General features: G+C 54.9%; 1 protein-coding gene across 1 annotated transcript in view; it reads left to right on the plus strand.

Annotated features, from left to right (window-relative positions):
• Positions 1 to 14,691, plus strand: part of NOTCH2 (notch 2) — a 92,487-nt gene that overhangs the window by 2,367 nt on the left and 75,429 nt on the right. Inside the window, exon 2 of the mRNA XM_012730013.1 lies at positions 2,912 to 2,993. Coding sequence (XP_012585467.1) covers positions 2,912 to 2,993 — 82 coding nt within the window. The remainder of the gene's footprint in view (positions 1 to 2,911; positions 2,994 to 14,691) is intronic.

The raw sequence follows: 14,691 nt of genomic DNA on the forward strand, positions 1-14,691 counted from the left end.
CCTGGGCCCCCAGTACTCTGTTGTGTCTGCATCTCTTTCTTGCTGTAAGCTTAGTTAAGGTTAAATTAGGGTCGCGGCTCACACCTCTGAGGGCGTGTGTCACCCTGGTGCCCACTACCAAGACGCCCATGGCCCCGCAGCCCGCCGGCCACCTCCCCTTCCCGTTGCCCCCCCCTGTGGACAGGAAATAAGTGCCACGGTTCACATTCCAAACGTGTGAAATGACAGAGGCAGCACCCTCCCCCCCCCCCCCCCCCCCCGCCCCACCCTCCCCTTCGGCTAACCTCAGTTTTACAGTCAGATTTCTAGGTTTGTTTTAGTTTAGTTTTGACTGATGCTTTGTTTTGTTCTCTGTATTCCAGTATGAGTGAAATCATTCCTGTTTGTCTTCTGGCTCATTCACTTAGCATAATTCCCATTTAGTTCATTTAGCATAATTCCCTCCAGTTGTAAGTGGCGAGATTTTATCTTTTTTAATAGCTGAGCTGTTTCCACTGGGTGGCTGTATCACATTCTCCCCCCCCCCCCCCCCCCCGCCCCAAGCCTCTCACCTGTCCATTAGGTTGTTCCCTCAGCGCCACGGTGGAAAGGAGGGCGGCAATGAACATCGCTTCCGTGTGTCCTTGAAATTAGTGTTTCTGGGCCCTCCCTGGTGGCGCAGTGGGCTAAAGCACGGCATCATGAAGCTGTACGCAGCCCCTGCAGCCCGAGTTCCATCCCCGGCCAGGGAGCCACCCCCAGGGCAAGGCAGAGCTCTCCTGTCTCCCCGCTGCTCCCCTCGGCAGTGTGCTTCGACGATCCGCCTGTTCTGCGCCCCGCTCTGTCTCTGCTGGATCCTTTCACCGCCTTGCAACTCTGGCCTGTGCCCCAGCTCTGTAAGCACAAATAAATCTTTAAAATAAAAGGAATTAGCGTTTCTTTCCAAACCAGTGTTTCCTATGGTAGAATTTATCTCTTCACGCCTGGAGCAGACGCCCCCTGCTTCCTGAGGGAAGCTCCCTGTCCCTCCTCGCCGGCCCTTGCTGCCGCTTGCTGAGACGCCCTTCTGGCGGGCCTGGGGTGGCCGGCACCTCCCGGTTCCATCGGGGACAGAGACCATTTCTCTCCCGCCTGCTGGCCGCCGGATGTCCTCTTTGAAAAATCACTGATTTAGAGCCTCTGCCCATTTTCTGACTGGATTCTTTGTTTCTTCTTGTTGAGTTGTATGAGTTCTTTGTGGTAGGTCTTGGATGTTAACTCCTGGTTGGCTGTGCAATGCACGGCTACTCTCTGGCTCAGAGAGGTGCATTTTCGTTTCAGTAGTAGTTTCTTTGCTGGGAGGGGGCACTTTAGTTTTGCGCACCCCCTTCATTCTTTTGGCTTCTGCTGCCCTTGCTACCGGGAGCCAAGTCCCTCGGCCCCCCTGTGCATGGTGGCGCCTGCCTGCCTTTTCCTGTGTGTCTCTGGTGGCCCTGGATCTCGCATGCAGGTCTTTCCTCCGTTTTGAGGAAGTTTGGGTGCATGTTAGCATCGGGCAGTGGCCCGGGGGCCGTTTGCGCTCTTCCGCACCCCGAGTTCCCCCAACTACATTTGTTAATGAAACTTTCCTCTCTCCACCGCACACACTTGGCTCCTTTGTCATGAACTAGGCCACGCAAGTGTGAGTTTATTTCTGGGTTCTCAACTACTCCCTGCTTTGACCCTAGGCGCGTGCTGCTCCCCGCCCCCCCCCCCCCGGCAGACAGACAGACTGTCTCGACTACTGCAACTCCTTTCATGGGGGCGACTTTGAATTTATATAGTGCTGGGGTGGCCGTTTCCACAATGCCGTTTCTTCCAGCCCATGCACAAGAGCTGTCTTTCTATTTCCTTGTTAAGAATGTGGCTTCTGTGCCCAGGAAAGGCAGGCCTCGAGGCCTGAGACAGCCGTTTGTGCAGAGAGCGGTGGGGCGAGAGGAAATGCCAAGGTGGGAACTTCTCTATTTTACTTTTAGGTATTTATACATGAGCCAACCTCGGAGACGGAACATCTTACTCATGTTCCAGAAAATGGTCATGAATCTCTATTTTGATTTTTATTGTCTGACCAGGTTTCTTTTTTCTTGCTTTCTGTTTTTCAGTCTCAACAAATATTGTGGTGGTGAAAATTCCAGCTCTTAAAGCTAAACAGTCAAGGTATAATTATTCAGCGAGGGCGCTGGCAGGCCTGGGCTGCAGTCAGTGACGGTCCCTGCCACTGCGGTTTGTTTCTGAGTAGCCTGTTTTGGGGGGATTTCGAGTCCCGAAGCGCCATTTCGTCGTCCTGTACGAAGGGACCCGGGTTCAGACATCTGAGAATGATTGTCCTCTGTGCACGTAGAATCCTCTTCCTGCAGGCCCTGCTGTGGGAGGTCCTTGGGAGCGACGTCTTGTTCATTTCTTTAGCTATTTCATTGTCTCTGGATCTTAGTGTAGCGTCTGGACCATAGTAGATTCTGAGTGACAACTTAATGAATGTTTCCGGTTACTGCTTGAAGTGGCTTGTTCTAAGCTTCACCAGGTGGCTTACGAAGTCATTAACATCACGGCCACCTAGGCTCTCTCCAGGTTTCTCTAAATATTTATGATGCACCTTATGTTAGTCGTCCGGAGCATCCAAGACCCAAGACGCTCATGGCCGGCTGTGGGTGGCGCAGTTTCGATCTTCTTGGTAACACGGGGATGCCATGACTGGCGAGGTGGAGGCTCAGGAAACGAAGAAGGATACTAACGTTGCCAAACAGTTACTGGGGGAAGAGACTCCGGGGTGAACTTCCCTGCGTGTGTGGCCCCAGAAGCCGAAAAGGCAAAAGCTGGTTAAAGCTCAGGGGAGCCCCAGATCAGGGCGGGGGTGGGTCTCGCCCAGTTTTAGCGTCTGAGGACATGACTGACACGTGTTCTGTTCTCTCTGCAGGCCTGCAGTGTCGTGATGGCTACGAGCCCTGTGTGAATGAAGGCGTGTGTGTCACCTACCACAATGGCACCGGCTACTGCAGGTGAGCACAGCTGCTGCTTGTTGTCCTCTGTATGTGCCACTTCCCCTCACTGGAGCACCGGGTGAAACTTGGTTCTACTATTCTGTGAAACACTACTGGTTCTCTAGTTTTTCTGGTGTAGTTTTTGGGGGTTGGAGTGGAGGGACACGGATGTCAGATCAACCGTTCGTAAGACCTATCTTACCGTTACCTTTTTGTTATGGGGAACTTTTCAGTGAGTGAGTAGCTAAATATGCTGAATGTGTGTATATACATATACACATATACGTATACATATGTGTGCGTGTCTTGCATTTTTCAGTTGATGGCAAAGCCTTGGTGCCACCCCTCATGATGTCTGCTGTGATCTTTAAGTGAAATCAAATAAAGAATTGATTTTAGTTGTCTTGTAGAAGAGAAAATATTGTCACGTGAGACATTTTTTTCCTAGTGTAAACAAATCAACTCTGAAAGACTGAGCACGGAAGACGCTCAAGCACATGGGGGAGAGGGGTGGGGAGCAGGGGTGTGCGGTCAGGAGCGCACACGGATCAGGAGCGCGAGGCCGAGGTCACGGCCCCAGGACATCGCCGTCCCCCTCAGCTGGGCTGGCCACGCTTGATGGAGGAGCTTCGCCAGGTTCCTACGGGTCTTTTTTTTTTTTTTTTTCTTTTCTATCTATTGAAAACCTCTGCGATATCTGGTCTAGCTGTATCGTGTAAATACGACTTCATAATGTTTGTCTTCTTTGATAATATCACGGGGCCCATTCCGCCCCCTTTGTTTTGCATAGAGGTATTTGCTTGATAAGCATGTGGAGTGGTTTTCCCCCATGTTTTTGTCTCTTCTCTGGACATTTAGCTTTACAACGTACAGAGAAGAACGGCTTCCTTTTTCCTAATGAAGGGCATGCTGACACCAGGATCTAAGTTCTTTAATGACACAAACAGGAATTTTTCTAAGTCAGAAAAAATGTTCTTCACCAAAGTGAAAATATTTTCCGCTGTGATGATAGTGGAGTTGGACAGCGGGCTCTTTGGGTCGGAGTAACGAGAACTCTGCAGATGAAGTGTTTCATGCTCCTGACTGTGGTCCCGCTCACCCAGTGTTTTTAGCTGGGAGAAGAAAAAAACGAGCCGCATTCTCCTCTGAGAATGGAGACCTGGCTGGAGATAATCAGGGAAGGAACCTAATACCTCAGAACTGGCCACTGCAGTCTGGTTTCGTCCCTTTCTAGCAGCTGGTGTCTTAGCTACCAGATTGCTTTATTCTGTTACGCAGCTCTTGCATTAACCCCTTACACCACCGCCGTTCGTTGGCGTGTTTATTTCTCTCACCTGTGAAGTTCTGCTCTCAGCATTTTTGTATGGTTAACGCCTCCGCCGTGCCTGTTACGCAGCCGGCAGTAAACAGTGACGCGTGGCCAAGAGCTCAGTAGATACCATCACTCGCGTGTTTTTTAATCTGCGTATCCAGTGTATGGAATCACAGGACATTGGTCCGCTCTTCTGAGTGTCCTGTTTGCTTCGTGAAGCTGCCAGGACAGTCGGAAACTATACAGAGAGTAAGTTTCTTGTTGTTTGGAGACAATTCAGCTTATGGAGGGAGATTTTCTGCTTCCTAAATATCTGTCCTTGACATGGGGAGAGGGTCTCTAGAGGAGACCAATCCGAGCGCTTACCAATCAGGGTGACCCTAGATAGAAAACCGATTTGTGGGCTGCTGGTCTCAAAGTTGCAACAAAGGAGGGGAGGACAGAGTCGCCCCGGTTTCTGGAAGAAGCACTTTGTGATGGATGAAGAGGGAGCTGCCTGGAGCCTGTCCTGGATGCTTTGTGGGTGGGATGGGGTCCTTCTGGATACAGTTCTGGTCGGGGCAGCCCGCAGCTGTGTTGTGAGGAAGCAAGTCCCTTGAGAAAGGGAGCAGAGGGAAATGGGCAGCACCTTACTCTTGGGAGACCACCGTGAGCGACAAAACTGGTGAGGCGCGGGGTCCTCTACCTCAGCGCAGGCAGCGCGAGCGTCCTCGGGAGAGGCGGTGCTGGCCCGTGTTCTGGGGGGCAGGGACAGCTGCGCTGTCGACCCCACGGGGTGCCAGGCGATGTCCTAGGCAAAGACACAACCGCGTAGGCTGCTCTGTGTCTCTACACCAACTTCGCCTTTTCCCTGGGGAAAGGAGGTAACACGGCGTGCGCAGTAAATACCGTTTTCGAAAATGGTAAATGAATATTAGAACACTCTCGAAGGCTTATAAAAATGACATCAGACACGCGGGGCATGTGATTATCTTTTTATTCATGAGGCTGCTTAGTGGATTAAGAAAAGAAAGTTGAAGCCAAATTCCTTAGTGGGAGGGGGCTGTGGGAATGAGAAAATGGTTTAAAGTGAAGGTGTCTGTCTAAGGGGCAGAATGTTACTGACTCAGCTAAAATATAATGATTGTTTATGGAAATTACAGAAATCCTTGATAAGATCGCATTGACAGAAGAGGCTAAGCGCTGTTAAATGTAAGTTTTGTCCACAACTCAGCTGCCTATTCTCACTGTTAGGAGCCTGAGCCCTCACTCTGTCGGCCTGGGATTAGACTGGGGGGCAGAGAAGGGGAACCTGTGTAATCTTGCATAAAACTCAATGACTGCTCCTACAGAGTCGTCGTCAGATCTTAATAAAGCCCTCTCACTCCAGAGAGATAAGACATTTTATTCTCTCCCTTGTCCTACTGGGAGGTGTAAATATATAATTAAGTTTGGATGTCATTAATCACTTTCAAGTTGTTTGTCTCAGGCTTTCAGGCATAACCACTCCAAATCCCGAATTGATTAAAGATCGCGGGCAGCTCCAGCTCACGGAATGCTTGGGTGGGTGAGGTTATGATTCGCGAAATTCAACAAGTGTGTGCTGCAAGGGCTTTTGTAAATCACAGTTCTTGAACATGCTTGCCCGCCCAGTCCTGACACCTGGCCTGTCTTGGGTCCGTGTCTGTCCCCAGCTCTTTCGACTCTGGGCACACTTCCCCGCCGAGTGGCCCTGTGGTAGTCTGGGACGTTATGGGCGGTTCGTTAAGTTTCCCTTCTCCTCGAGGACACTGAGCTCTGGCCTACCAGGTGGTCACCGCGAGACCATTCTGGGCGCCGGCCGCCTCGGCCTGGGAGCTGGGCCGTGGCTCCTCCTCCCAAGGGCATGTCTGGGCTGCTCAGTGGGAGTGCGAGCTGCTCACCTTCACCACACTCTGCGGGTCTCACTGAGTCCTCCGATTCGGCGGAGCTTGAATGAGAGCGCGGACCCCAGAGCCACGCTCACCTCCCAGCCCCCAGCTCGCCCTGTGCCACTCAATGTGGCCCTGCCACGCACAAGGCTGCCTTTCGGAGCTTGGGCGGCGGGCGCGCGTTTCAGGAACGCCGGCCCCGCCTTTGCAGGCCTCCTCCTCACACCCCAGCGGTCTTGACAGACCCTGGCCTGGCCCCGCAGCCGGGGGCCTGACCCTCCACTGCCGGGTTCGTTCCTCCTGCACCCCACGGACCGTGGGCTGGGGGAGCTGCCAGAGGAAAAGCGGGGGGGAACGCAGGTTTCCTAGGCTGCTTTCCTGTTTTCGAGACCGTGTCCCTTCCTGCTCCGGCTTCTGTCTCCTTTCTGCTGCCCTCCAGAGCCTCTGCTGTTGTGCAGAGTCTTGTTAGCCCAGGCGAGAGGGCGGGTGTGATAAGTCACCCCGCCAGCACTTGGGCCGATCAAGATCGCAGGCATAAAGGAGGCTTTCAGGGCGCCCCGCTTCCCGCGGGGCGGCGGCGGGCACAGAGTGTGCCGAGCCAGCGCCCCGCGCCTGAGCCGCTGCCCTCGAGACTGCCAGCGCCTGGACCAGGGCACGGCACCGCAGTGGCTCGCCGACACGTAGCACGTCACTCGCTCTGTGCCACAGGCGCCGTCTCGGGCTGTGCCAGGCGCCGCACAGACGGCCGACAGCTTCCTCGCTGGCTGTCTCCTGTTGGCGGTCAGCGCCCTGAGGTCGTCCGAGGAAACAGGCCCCCTTTTGGTCCTCCGAGTCTTGACACGGGGTCTCCTGGAGCCCGGGTGGTGGTGCGCCCCAAAGAAAGTCGTGCCGACTGCACAGGCCCCTTTGATCGCTTTCGCTAAGTGCAGGCAGTGCGGCTCACCGGGGCTTGAGGGCAGAGAAGCACTGGGCAGGCGCCGGCCGCGAAGTCGTGGGCCCTCCTGGCGGGGACGGCACCTGCTGGCCGGGCCCCTCCAGAGTGCCGCGTGGAATGCGGGTTCGGCCTGCGCCCTGGTTCTCCCTCCGGGCCCCAGGCTGACGAGCGCCCTGACGTGCTCAGCACCGCTCCCAGGGCAGTGATGTGCAATGTGATTCTTCAGGAGTCGTTAATGATGGGTCATTTCTCGCCCGCTGCTTCCAGTTGCTGCTTTGAGGAGAGAACCCAAGTCTGGTCGTAGTTGCTGTTGTCAGTATTGTTAGCGCATCGTCCCGCGCTTGGAGCGGTCATGAAATAATCTTGAGTTCATCGCCTGCACTTCTGTTTAAACACATTACATGTACACGTTACCTCATTCTTCCTTGCACGCTTTGTCCGCTCAGGTGTGGTGCCGGCGAATCCCCCGCCAGTCAGTTCCCCCAGCACTGGCACCACGATGCCTTGTCCCTCCCCCACACCCCCACCCCCATTTTAATCCCTTTCCCTGCAGGATGTCCTGACCTATGGTTGCTGTCAATTTTGCTTTTAAATTTTTTATATTTTTCCTGATCCCTTATTTGTTTCCCCTACATTTCTTCTATAAGTGAAACCATCCTAATAGTTTTCTTTTTCCTTCTGGCTTATTTCACTGAGCAGAATCCCTTCCAGCGCCGGCCACGTTGCTGCGAGAGGCATGCATTCACCTTTTTGGAGGCTGCATAGTATTCCACCGTGTGTATGCACCACATCTTCTTGATCCAGTCGTCTGTTTTGGGGCATTTGGGGTGTTTCCCTATCTCACCTATTGTAAGCAATGTTGCAGTAAACATAGAGGTGCAGGCATCCTTTTGAAGAGGTGTTTTTGTGTCCTTTGGGTCGACATTACCTGGCCAGAAGTGCAGTGACTGACGGGTGGTTCCCAGCACAGGGACTCCAGTGACCGGCACGGCTCTGTGAGGCTAGGGTGGGGGATTCACTCTCCCAGGCCTGAAATGTAAGGGGGTGTCAGGAACTCAGAAGTCACAGTAAATAAAGTTTGAGGTCAGAAGTTTAAAAAATCATAATGAATAAGAAGCCATGTTGAACAAAGTGTCGAAATGTTAAACAGGTGAGATCAGCCTTTCTGCGGCCGCGGGGGCCTCCCTCGAGCCCCGCAAGTGGACGGAGGCCGGGTGTGGAAGGGCCCAGCCTGGCAACGTGGCAAGGACACAGTCATGACAGACGAGTCTGGACACTGTTTCCTGTTAGTGACCAGTATTTGGCAAGTTAAGGGCTGTTATGCCGGCTGACACCAGGTGCTTACGCTGTACAAGTCTCTGCATAATTAGCTCTGCATACCTTACCTTAGGCTTCCTCGAAGTTACATACATACATACATATATTTATATATATCTGCCTGTTTCAAATGGATAAAAATCCAGCGGCCACATGTTTTGCGCGATCACGAGATGGTGGGTGGCGGACCTGGGCAGTGCTCTTGACACGTGCTGCTGGGAGTCTTGTTTGCCTGTTGGTCAAAGGGGGAAGATGACCCACTTGTAGAATGTGGTTTAAACCCAGCGCCCTCTGAAGAAGGAAGAAGGGAACACTGGAAAGCACAGAAAGGTGGCTTTTCAGATCAGGAGCGGGGTGGCAGGAGGTGGCCTGGGCCGCCCACGTAGCTCGTGAGCGTGAGCCGCCGAGCCTCAGGCCTGGCGGGTGCCGAGCTGCGTGGGCGGGCCCTTGGCTTGACTGCCCAGGGCAGCGACGGCAGATGAAGTAAGAGAAGAGGGCCGAGAAGAGCGTCAGAGGGCAAATGCTCTCCAGCAGAGAAAGTTAAACTTGAAATCCAGCTTCTGCCCCCTTTTCCTAGTGGAAATGAGCAAGTCCAGGCAGTTCTCATGCATCTGTGACATCGAGGCAGATCAAGGTCAGTGACTTCTGATCCACGGTACTCTTAGCACAGAGGTCCCAGTTTGCTCACGTCGTGCTGTCTGTTTGCATAGTGACAGAGGGTCTTGTGTGTGTGTGGTGGTGACACGTCCCTTGTTGAGGACTCGAAACAGTATCTGTAACAGTGTCCTTCTCGAGTGATTCTTAACACAGAGCCCCTAGAAACATTCTTTGTCCTTGAGACGTGTGTCATAAAGGAAGTCTTGATGATCAGCTTCCTACCAGTATGGAACAGCAGAATTCCTATGGTCTTTTCAGCCCGTTTCTAGTGTGTAGGTCAGAACCTTCCTAAGCCAGGGTGAAGCAGGAAGAGGAGATGGCTCGTAGACTGCTGGTACCCGCTCGTTTGTGTGGGAGCACTGCCAGTGGTTAAATCAAATGATGTCGGCCTGCCAGCCTGGCATCAGTAGGTGTGAGTGTAGTGTGGCTCCTTTCAACACAGCTTGCGGGTTGACCGTGATCCTGTGGAGTTGCTTTCTTGCTGAGCCGTTGTGGCATGTCGGCACCATTAAGTCCATGTAGAAGCCCCCTCCTCACCGACTCCAGCCCCTCGTGACTAAGCAGGATGAGAGATACTTTTCTTTCAGGAGCTCAAGTAGCTTAATTAAAATTTTGGCCATGTCTGACCTTCCTAGAGGCCACAAGCCTGAATGCAAGGAGGGGCTATTAGAATGTGATCACAGTGAACTTACCTAAAAATGCCCACCAATTTTTTTCTTTGTCAAGCTGGCATAAGTGCATGGGCACGGTAAGGCTCATGTTCAGTCCCCTGAGCGCCTGTAGCTGGGGATTTGGGGGCTGAGACGCTGGTGTGTCTCCCGTCTCGGTCATTGTGTGTGTGTGATGTGAATGTTTTGTTGCATGTTATGTTTCGGTTGTGTTTTTTACCCTAATGTAAAGGTAAGTTACAATTTCTCTGTGGTTTCAACTTTCCTGTTTCCTATTTATCAGCTGCCAGTAACCTTCACTAACACATCACCCCCAGTACATACAGTGTGTTACTTACACTAATGCCTTCAACCTTCCTTTCTTTCTGCGGTTACCTCCTGCTTACAGGATCCTCCGTGCTCTCTTACCTGGATCTTTATTAAAAGGCCTTTAGGAAAGAAAAGTGAAAGCAAAGACTGGGAAAGTCATCATTTGGTATTACCTGGAACATTATGTGCTGTTTTATTCTTCTTCATATACAGATGAAGAGAAGGCAGGTGCTGCTGAGAAAATAACCTGCTGGCACCATGCAGAGTAGCAGCGTCTCGGGCATGGACCAGCCTCTTTCCCCGGGGTGTGCCCCTCTCTCCACACCCCCAGTCTGGGCTGAAGAACTCGGGATCCCCACATTTTACCTTAGCAGCTGGGGCTGCCCTCGCAAACCAGCACACTGGGCAACTTGGACAGTGGACATCGATTTCCCACAGTTCCACAGCCAGGGCAGTTGACCATAATCCTCTGGTGAAACGAAGGAGCCAGTAGACTCGGGCTGGCGAGATGCGTTTCCTGGTGCGCTAGCCGCCCCTGGCGCTCTGTCCTGGAGCAAGCGCTGGCCTCCCCTGGTCACTGCCCGAGCGCCTCGCCCAGCGCCCCGGAGTCCATCGCACTGGGCACCAGGGCTCAGTGTGTGGGCTGGGGGTGGGGGCGCACAGACCTCCAGGCCATAGCACTCTGCAGACAACAGTTTAATTGGCACGAAGGTGGTGTTTGCGAGCCGGTGCCACGACGCCCCCCGCCGGGCACTGCGGCCTCAGCCCGGTCAGAGATGCCGGAGGTGCGGGCAGCCTCCTGTCGGGAAGAGGCGCCGTGTGTGTTTGACGTAAAAGCCTGTCGTGGCCCTCCGTGGCAGCCAGAAGGTGAGAGCTGTGGAGGGCCAGACAGGCGGCGAGTGGCCGCGGGACCGGAGATTGGAGTCGGAGGGCTGGGGTGGACCGCCTGGGTTCAGGGTCCGAGAAGGTGGACGTCCCCCGTCTGGGGGCCGAGCAGGGCAGACGGGCTCTTGTCTCCTCCAATTGTCGGCACTAATTTCCCCATCGTTATTTTCTGAGCGAAATCATTTCAACACTTTCCCGCACCTTGGTGGCTCTTTGCTGTCCTCACCCAGCTGAGTCACCCGCGGGCGCCCGGCTGAGGCACCACCCCGGCGTGCCGCTTCGCCGCCTGCAGGCCGGGCCTGGTGCGCGCTGGGGCACAGTTCCCAGACCGGCGGGCCGCGGCGCCTGGTTCTTGTGCTGCTTCCAGAGCTGAGCAGCCACATGGGCTCGTGGCTGTGACTTGCGAAGAATCTCAGGATCCAGGAACCTCCGAGGCGAGGGCGGGAACGGGTTGGGGTAGAGGGGTGCTGGACCAGACGCTGCGACAGGCCAGCTGAGTGTGCGGGGGCCCCGGCTCAGCTCTCCTGTCCAGCACACCCTTGGTCCCGTCCAGCTCATTCCAGGGACCCAGAGTATCTGTGTGCCAAATCTTTGGTTACCCCAAATTAGCTCACGTCCTTTACTGCTTGTTTCCTCTGATTATATAGCACATGGGCAAGCCCCCAATTAGACAGGATAAACTGGGCTGAGCACACTGGGTAGTGGCTGCGAGTTCCTGGCCTCTCTCTGGGCCGTGGTGGCACTCAGACGTTGAGGCTTTGAAATGCTGGCTGTTGTATAAGCCAGACGCCTCTCCTGAGGAATTGTTTTGCTGGGCAGCTTGCCCTTCTGAAGCCTCCGCCGCCCTGGAGAGTGCCCCGGGCCACTCGCCGGCTTACTCTGCTGCCCTTGTGCCGTGACTGGGGTCTCAGTGGCCCCTATTGCTGCACCCATGGCCCTGAATTCTGGGTCACTCTTCGAAAGTAGATAGAGCTCGACTGACTCATTTCCTTCCAGGCAGAGACTGACACTGATCATCAGAGTTCGTGATCAGTCTTCTCAGAAGCAAGCTCTCTAATCATGGACGTCACCTATTCTTCCCTAAATTTAATAAGAAATAATGACAGCCTCATGAGCTGAGGGAGTGGGTGAGGCAGACGCTTGTGCTGTGTTGAGGGGATACATAAAAATGCTCTCTGGATAAAGGCGCTCTGTGCATTTAATTAAATGGTTGGTTCCCTGTGAGTTTAAATTTGGCTCATCTCTTCTGAGGCCACAGGTGCGCGCACACACACAACCCAGTCATTTTCAGCCTTGTGGAATTTATCGCCGGTCAGATCCCATGAAGCCACTGCAGTGTCTCCCACCGGCCTGTGCCCGGGCACGTGGGCCCCACGGCTGCCAGCCGCTGTGGGCAGAGCACGGGCGAGACATGTAGCTTTTAGCTTTAGAGTTTTGAGTCTCCCTCTCTTGTTTAAATACCTTGTTTCCTGTCCTTTTACTTGTCCCCCGTATCCTTCTGCCTACCGTGAGGAGTTTGTTTGGGAGAATGGATTGTGCAACCGTCTATTTACCCAAGCGTGCCTTCAAATGTGCACTCAGAAGGGAGCTCGGAGGGGCGAGGGACGCAAAGGGAGAAACCTCAGACACGCGCTTGCCCGGCAGCCTGTGCTTGGACTGCGTTCACGGTCAGGACAAAGCCCCGAGCCAGCCCCAGGCCACGTCACCACGTGCTCGGGCGTTGCCCGGCGACCGCCCCAGCTGAGGCGAGGTCTCCTCCCCTCCCATCTTGTTTTATAGGAGAGGAGCCCAGGGGTGCAGGCAGGTGATTTACTGGCGAGAGTGTGGACTAGGGCGAGAAGTTGCTACTTGGGCCCACCGGGCAGCCCGAAGCTTCAGCACGGCGCCTCTGCACCCTTGGCGCAGCCTCAGAGAGCTGTGTGGGTGAACGCTCACACCGCTCGCACACGCTTGTGCACAGAATGACACAAAAATGGCTCAGGGCTTGTCGAGCAGTCACAGAGACTGGGCCTCGAGCCTCCAGTTGCTCCCTTTCATGTCACAGAACGGTGTGGACATTCTCTCTCGCTCCTCTTGAGGGGGGTCTGTCCTCTATTCAGATCCGGGGGCCGTGGCGCACACCCCAACGCAGTCATCCATTTGGGAGTTGAGGGAACAGCTGGCCTAGCATCTTGTGCTCAGTGCGAGGAAGACGAGGGCACAGGGGCACCGCAGCTCGCTCAGGGCCGGCAGCCCGCAGCAGACCCCGGGGGGAGGCCCGCGGTGAATCACTCTCTGACGACCATCTGGGGACAGGCCTGAGCCTCGGGTGAGGGATTTTTGTGAAACAGCGTGCTAGTTAGTCTTACTCAGATTAAAACACGTGCAATGACTAAGATTTCAACAATCCCACGTATCGAGACGAGAGCTTCTCAGGGTGTTCCTGCGCCTGTCTGCGTGGAATGCGGCGTGTCTGCTCTGCACCGCGTTTTTGTTCAGGGTTGCTCTCAAACCTCCCACGAGGCGCGGTTTCTCGGTGGGATGGCGTGAGGGCCGCCTGGCGGCTCTGCCCGACCCGGCTCCGGAGCCCGGCCTAGTTCCGCGTGTGCAGCCTGGGGGCTTCACTTAGCCAGTCAGCCTGGGCGGGGGTGCCAGGCCCGCGGGGCCGGCTCAGGGTCCCAGTGTCCAGGCGCTGTCCTCTCCACCACTCGGTTTTGGGGTGGTGGTTCCGGAGCCTCAGGCCCTCTTCTGAAGGGTGTGGAGGGTGCTCGCTTATGCCTGCTCCCTCTGGCTTGGAAGGCCAGGAGTCACAGTAATGGTTAAGATTTCTTGACCTTTGGTCCAGTCTTTTAAAGGAAGTAGTGGTTTCTGTCTTGAGTCACCAAACCAGGGTCATCCACCATACGCCCCGCCTGCACCGCTGCCCCCCACTGTGTCCATTACTTTTATTCCTATTGGTCCGCAGTGCAGCGGCCGGCCAGGATTATTACCGTGTCGCTGAGCGCCGTTCTCTCTGAGACGTTGCTCATGGCCAGTGCTTCCTAAAGTCACCTGCTGCCCGGCAGCAGGAAGGTCACCGTCGACTTTCTTCTTACTGTGCAGGGCGGTAGATGAAGGCTTTTGCGCCAAGAGCAGTGAGGACATCACCAGGGACTTAGACGTGCCCTGAAAACATGGCCATTTTGACCAGCTCTGCGGCCGCAGCGTCAGGCCGGGGCGGGGTGCAGTCTGGAGGGACAGCCCTCGCGGGCAGCGCTTGCTGGCGTTACAGCAGAGGCTGCTGTGTGAATCCTCCCCTGCCCTTTCTGCTCGAGAGACCGGTGCAGGGCCTGCTGAGCCCAGTGGCATCGATGCACCGTACCAGTAACCAAACGAAAGTGTTCCCTTTTTTTCCCCTTTTTTCATCGTCACAAAGTTGTCTGTGTTGAGCAAGGCCGTCGCTTCCATCGCGTGGCCCCTGTGGCGCATCTGCGTGTGGCCACGGGCCGTGTGGCAGCATGTCCACTCGCAGGCGTCTAGGCCGGCCCCGGGTGTGGTGTCCCAACTGGAGCGTGCCCAGGCCTCGGCCCCCAGGCCAAGCCTGCTGCCGCCCTCCCCGCCATGCGCCTTGTGGGCTCTGCTATTGGGGGGCTGTGAGAGCGTGCAGGAGCCCCCGAAAGCCTGCCATAGCGTCATGCTTTTAAAAGAAACAGTCTGGCCCTCCCCGGTGGCGCAGAGGGTTAAAGCACTGCACTAAGAAGCTTAAGCCACTTCTGCATGAGTTCGA

This window comes from Condylura cristata, unplaced genomic scaffold (genome assembly GCF_000260355.1).
Source record: "Condylura cristata isolate star-nosed mole 26May11 unplaced genomic scaffold, ConCri1.0 scaffold00026, whole genome shotgun sequence".
NCBI classification, from domain to species: domain Eukaryota; kingdom Metazoa; phylum Chordata; class Mammalia; order Eulipotyphla; family Talpidae; genus Condylura; species Condylura cristata.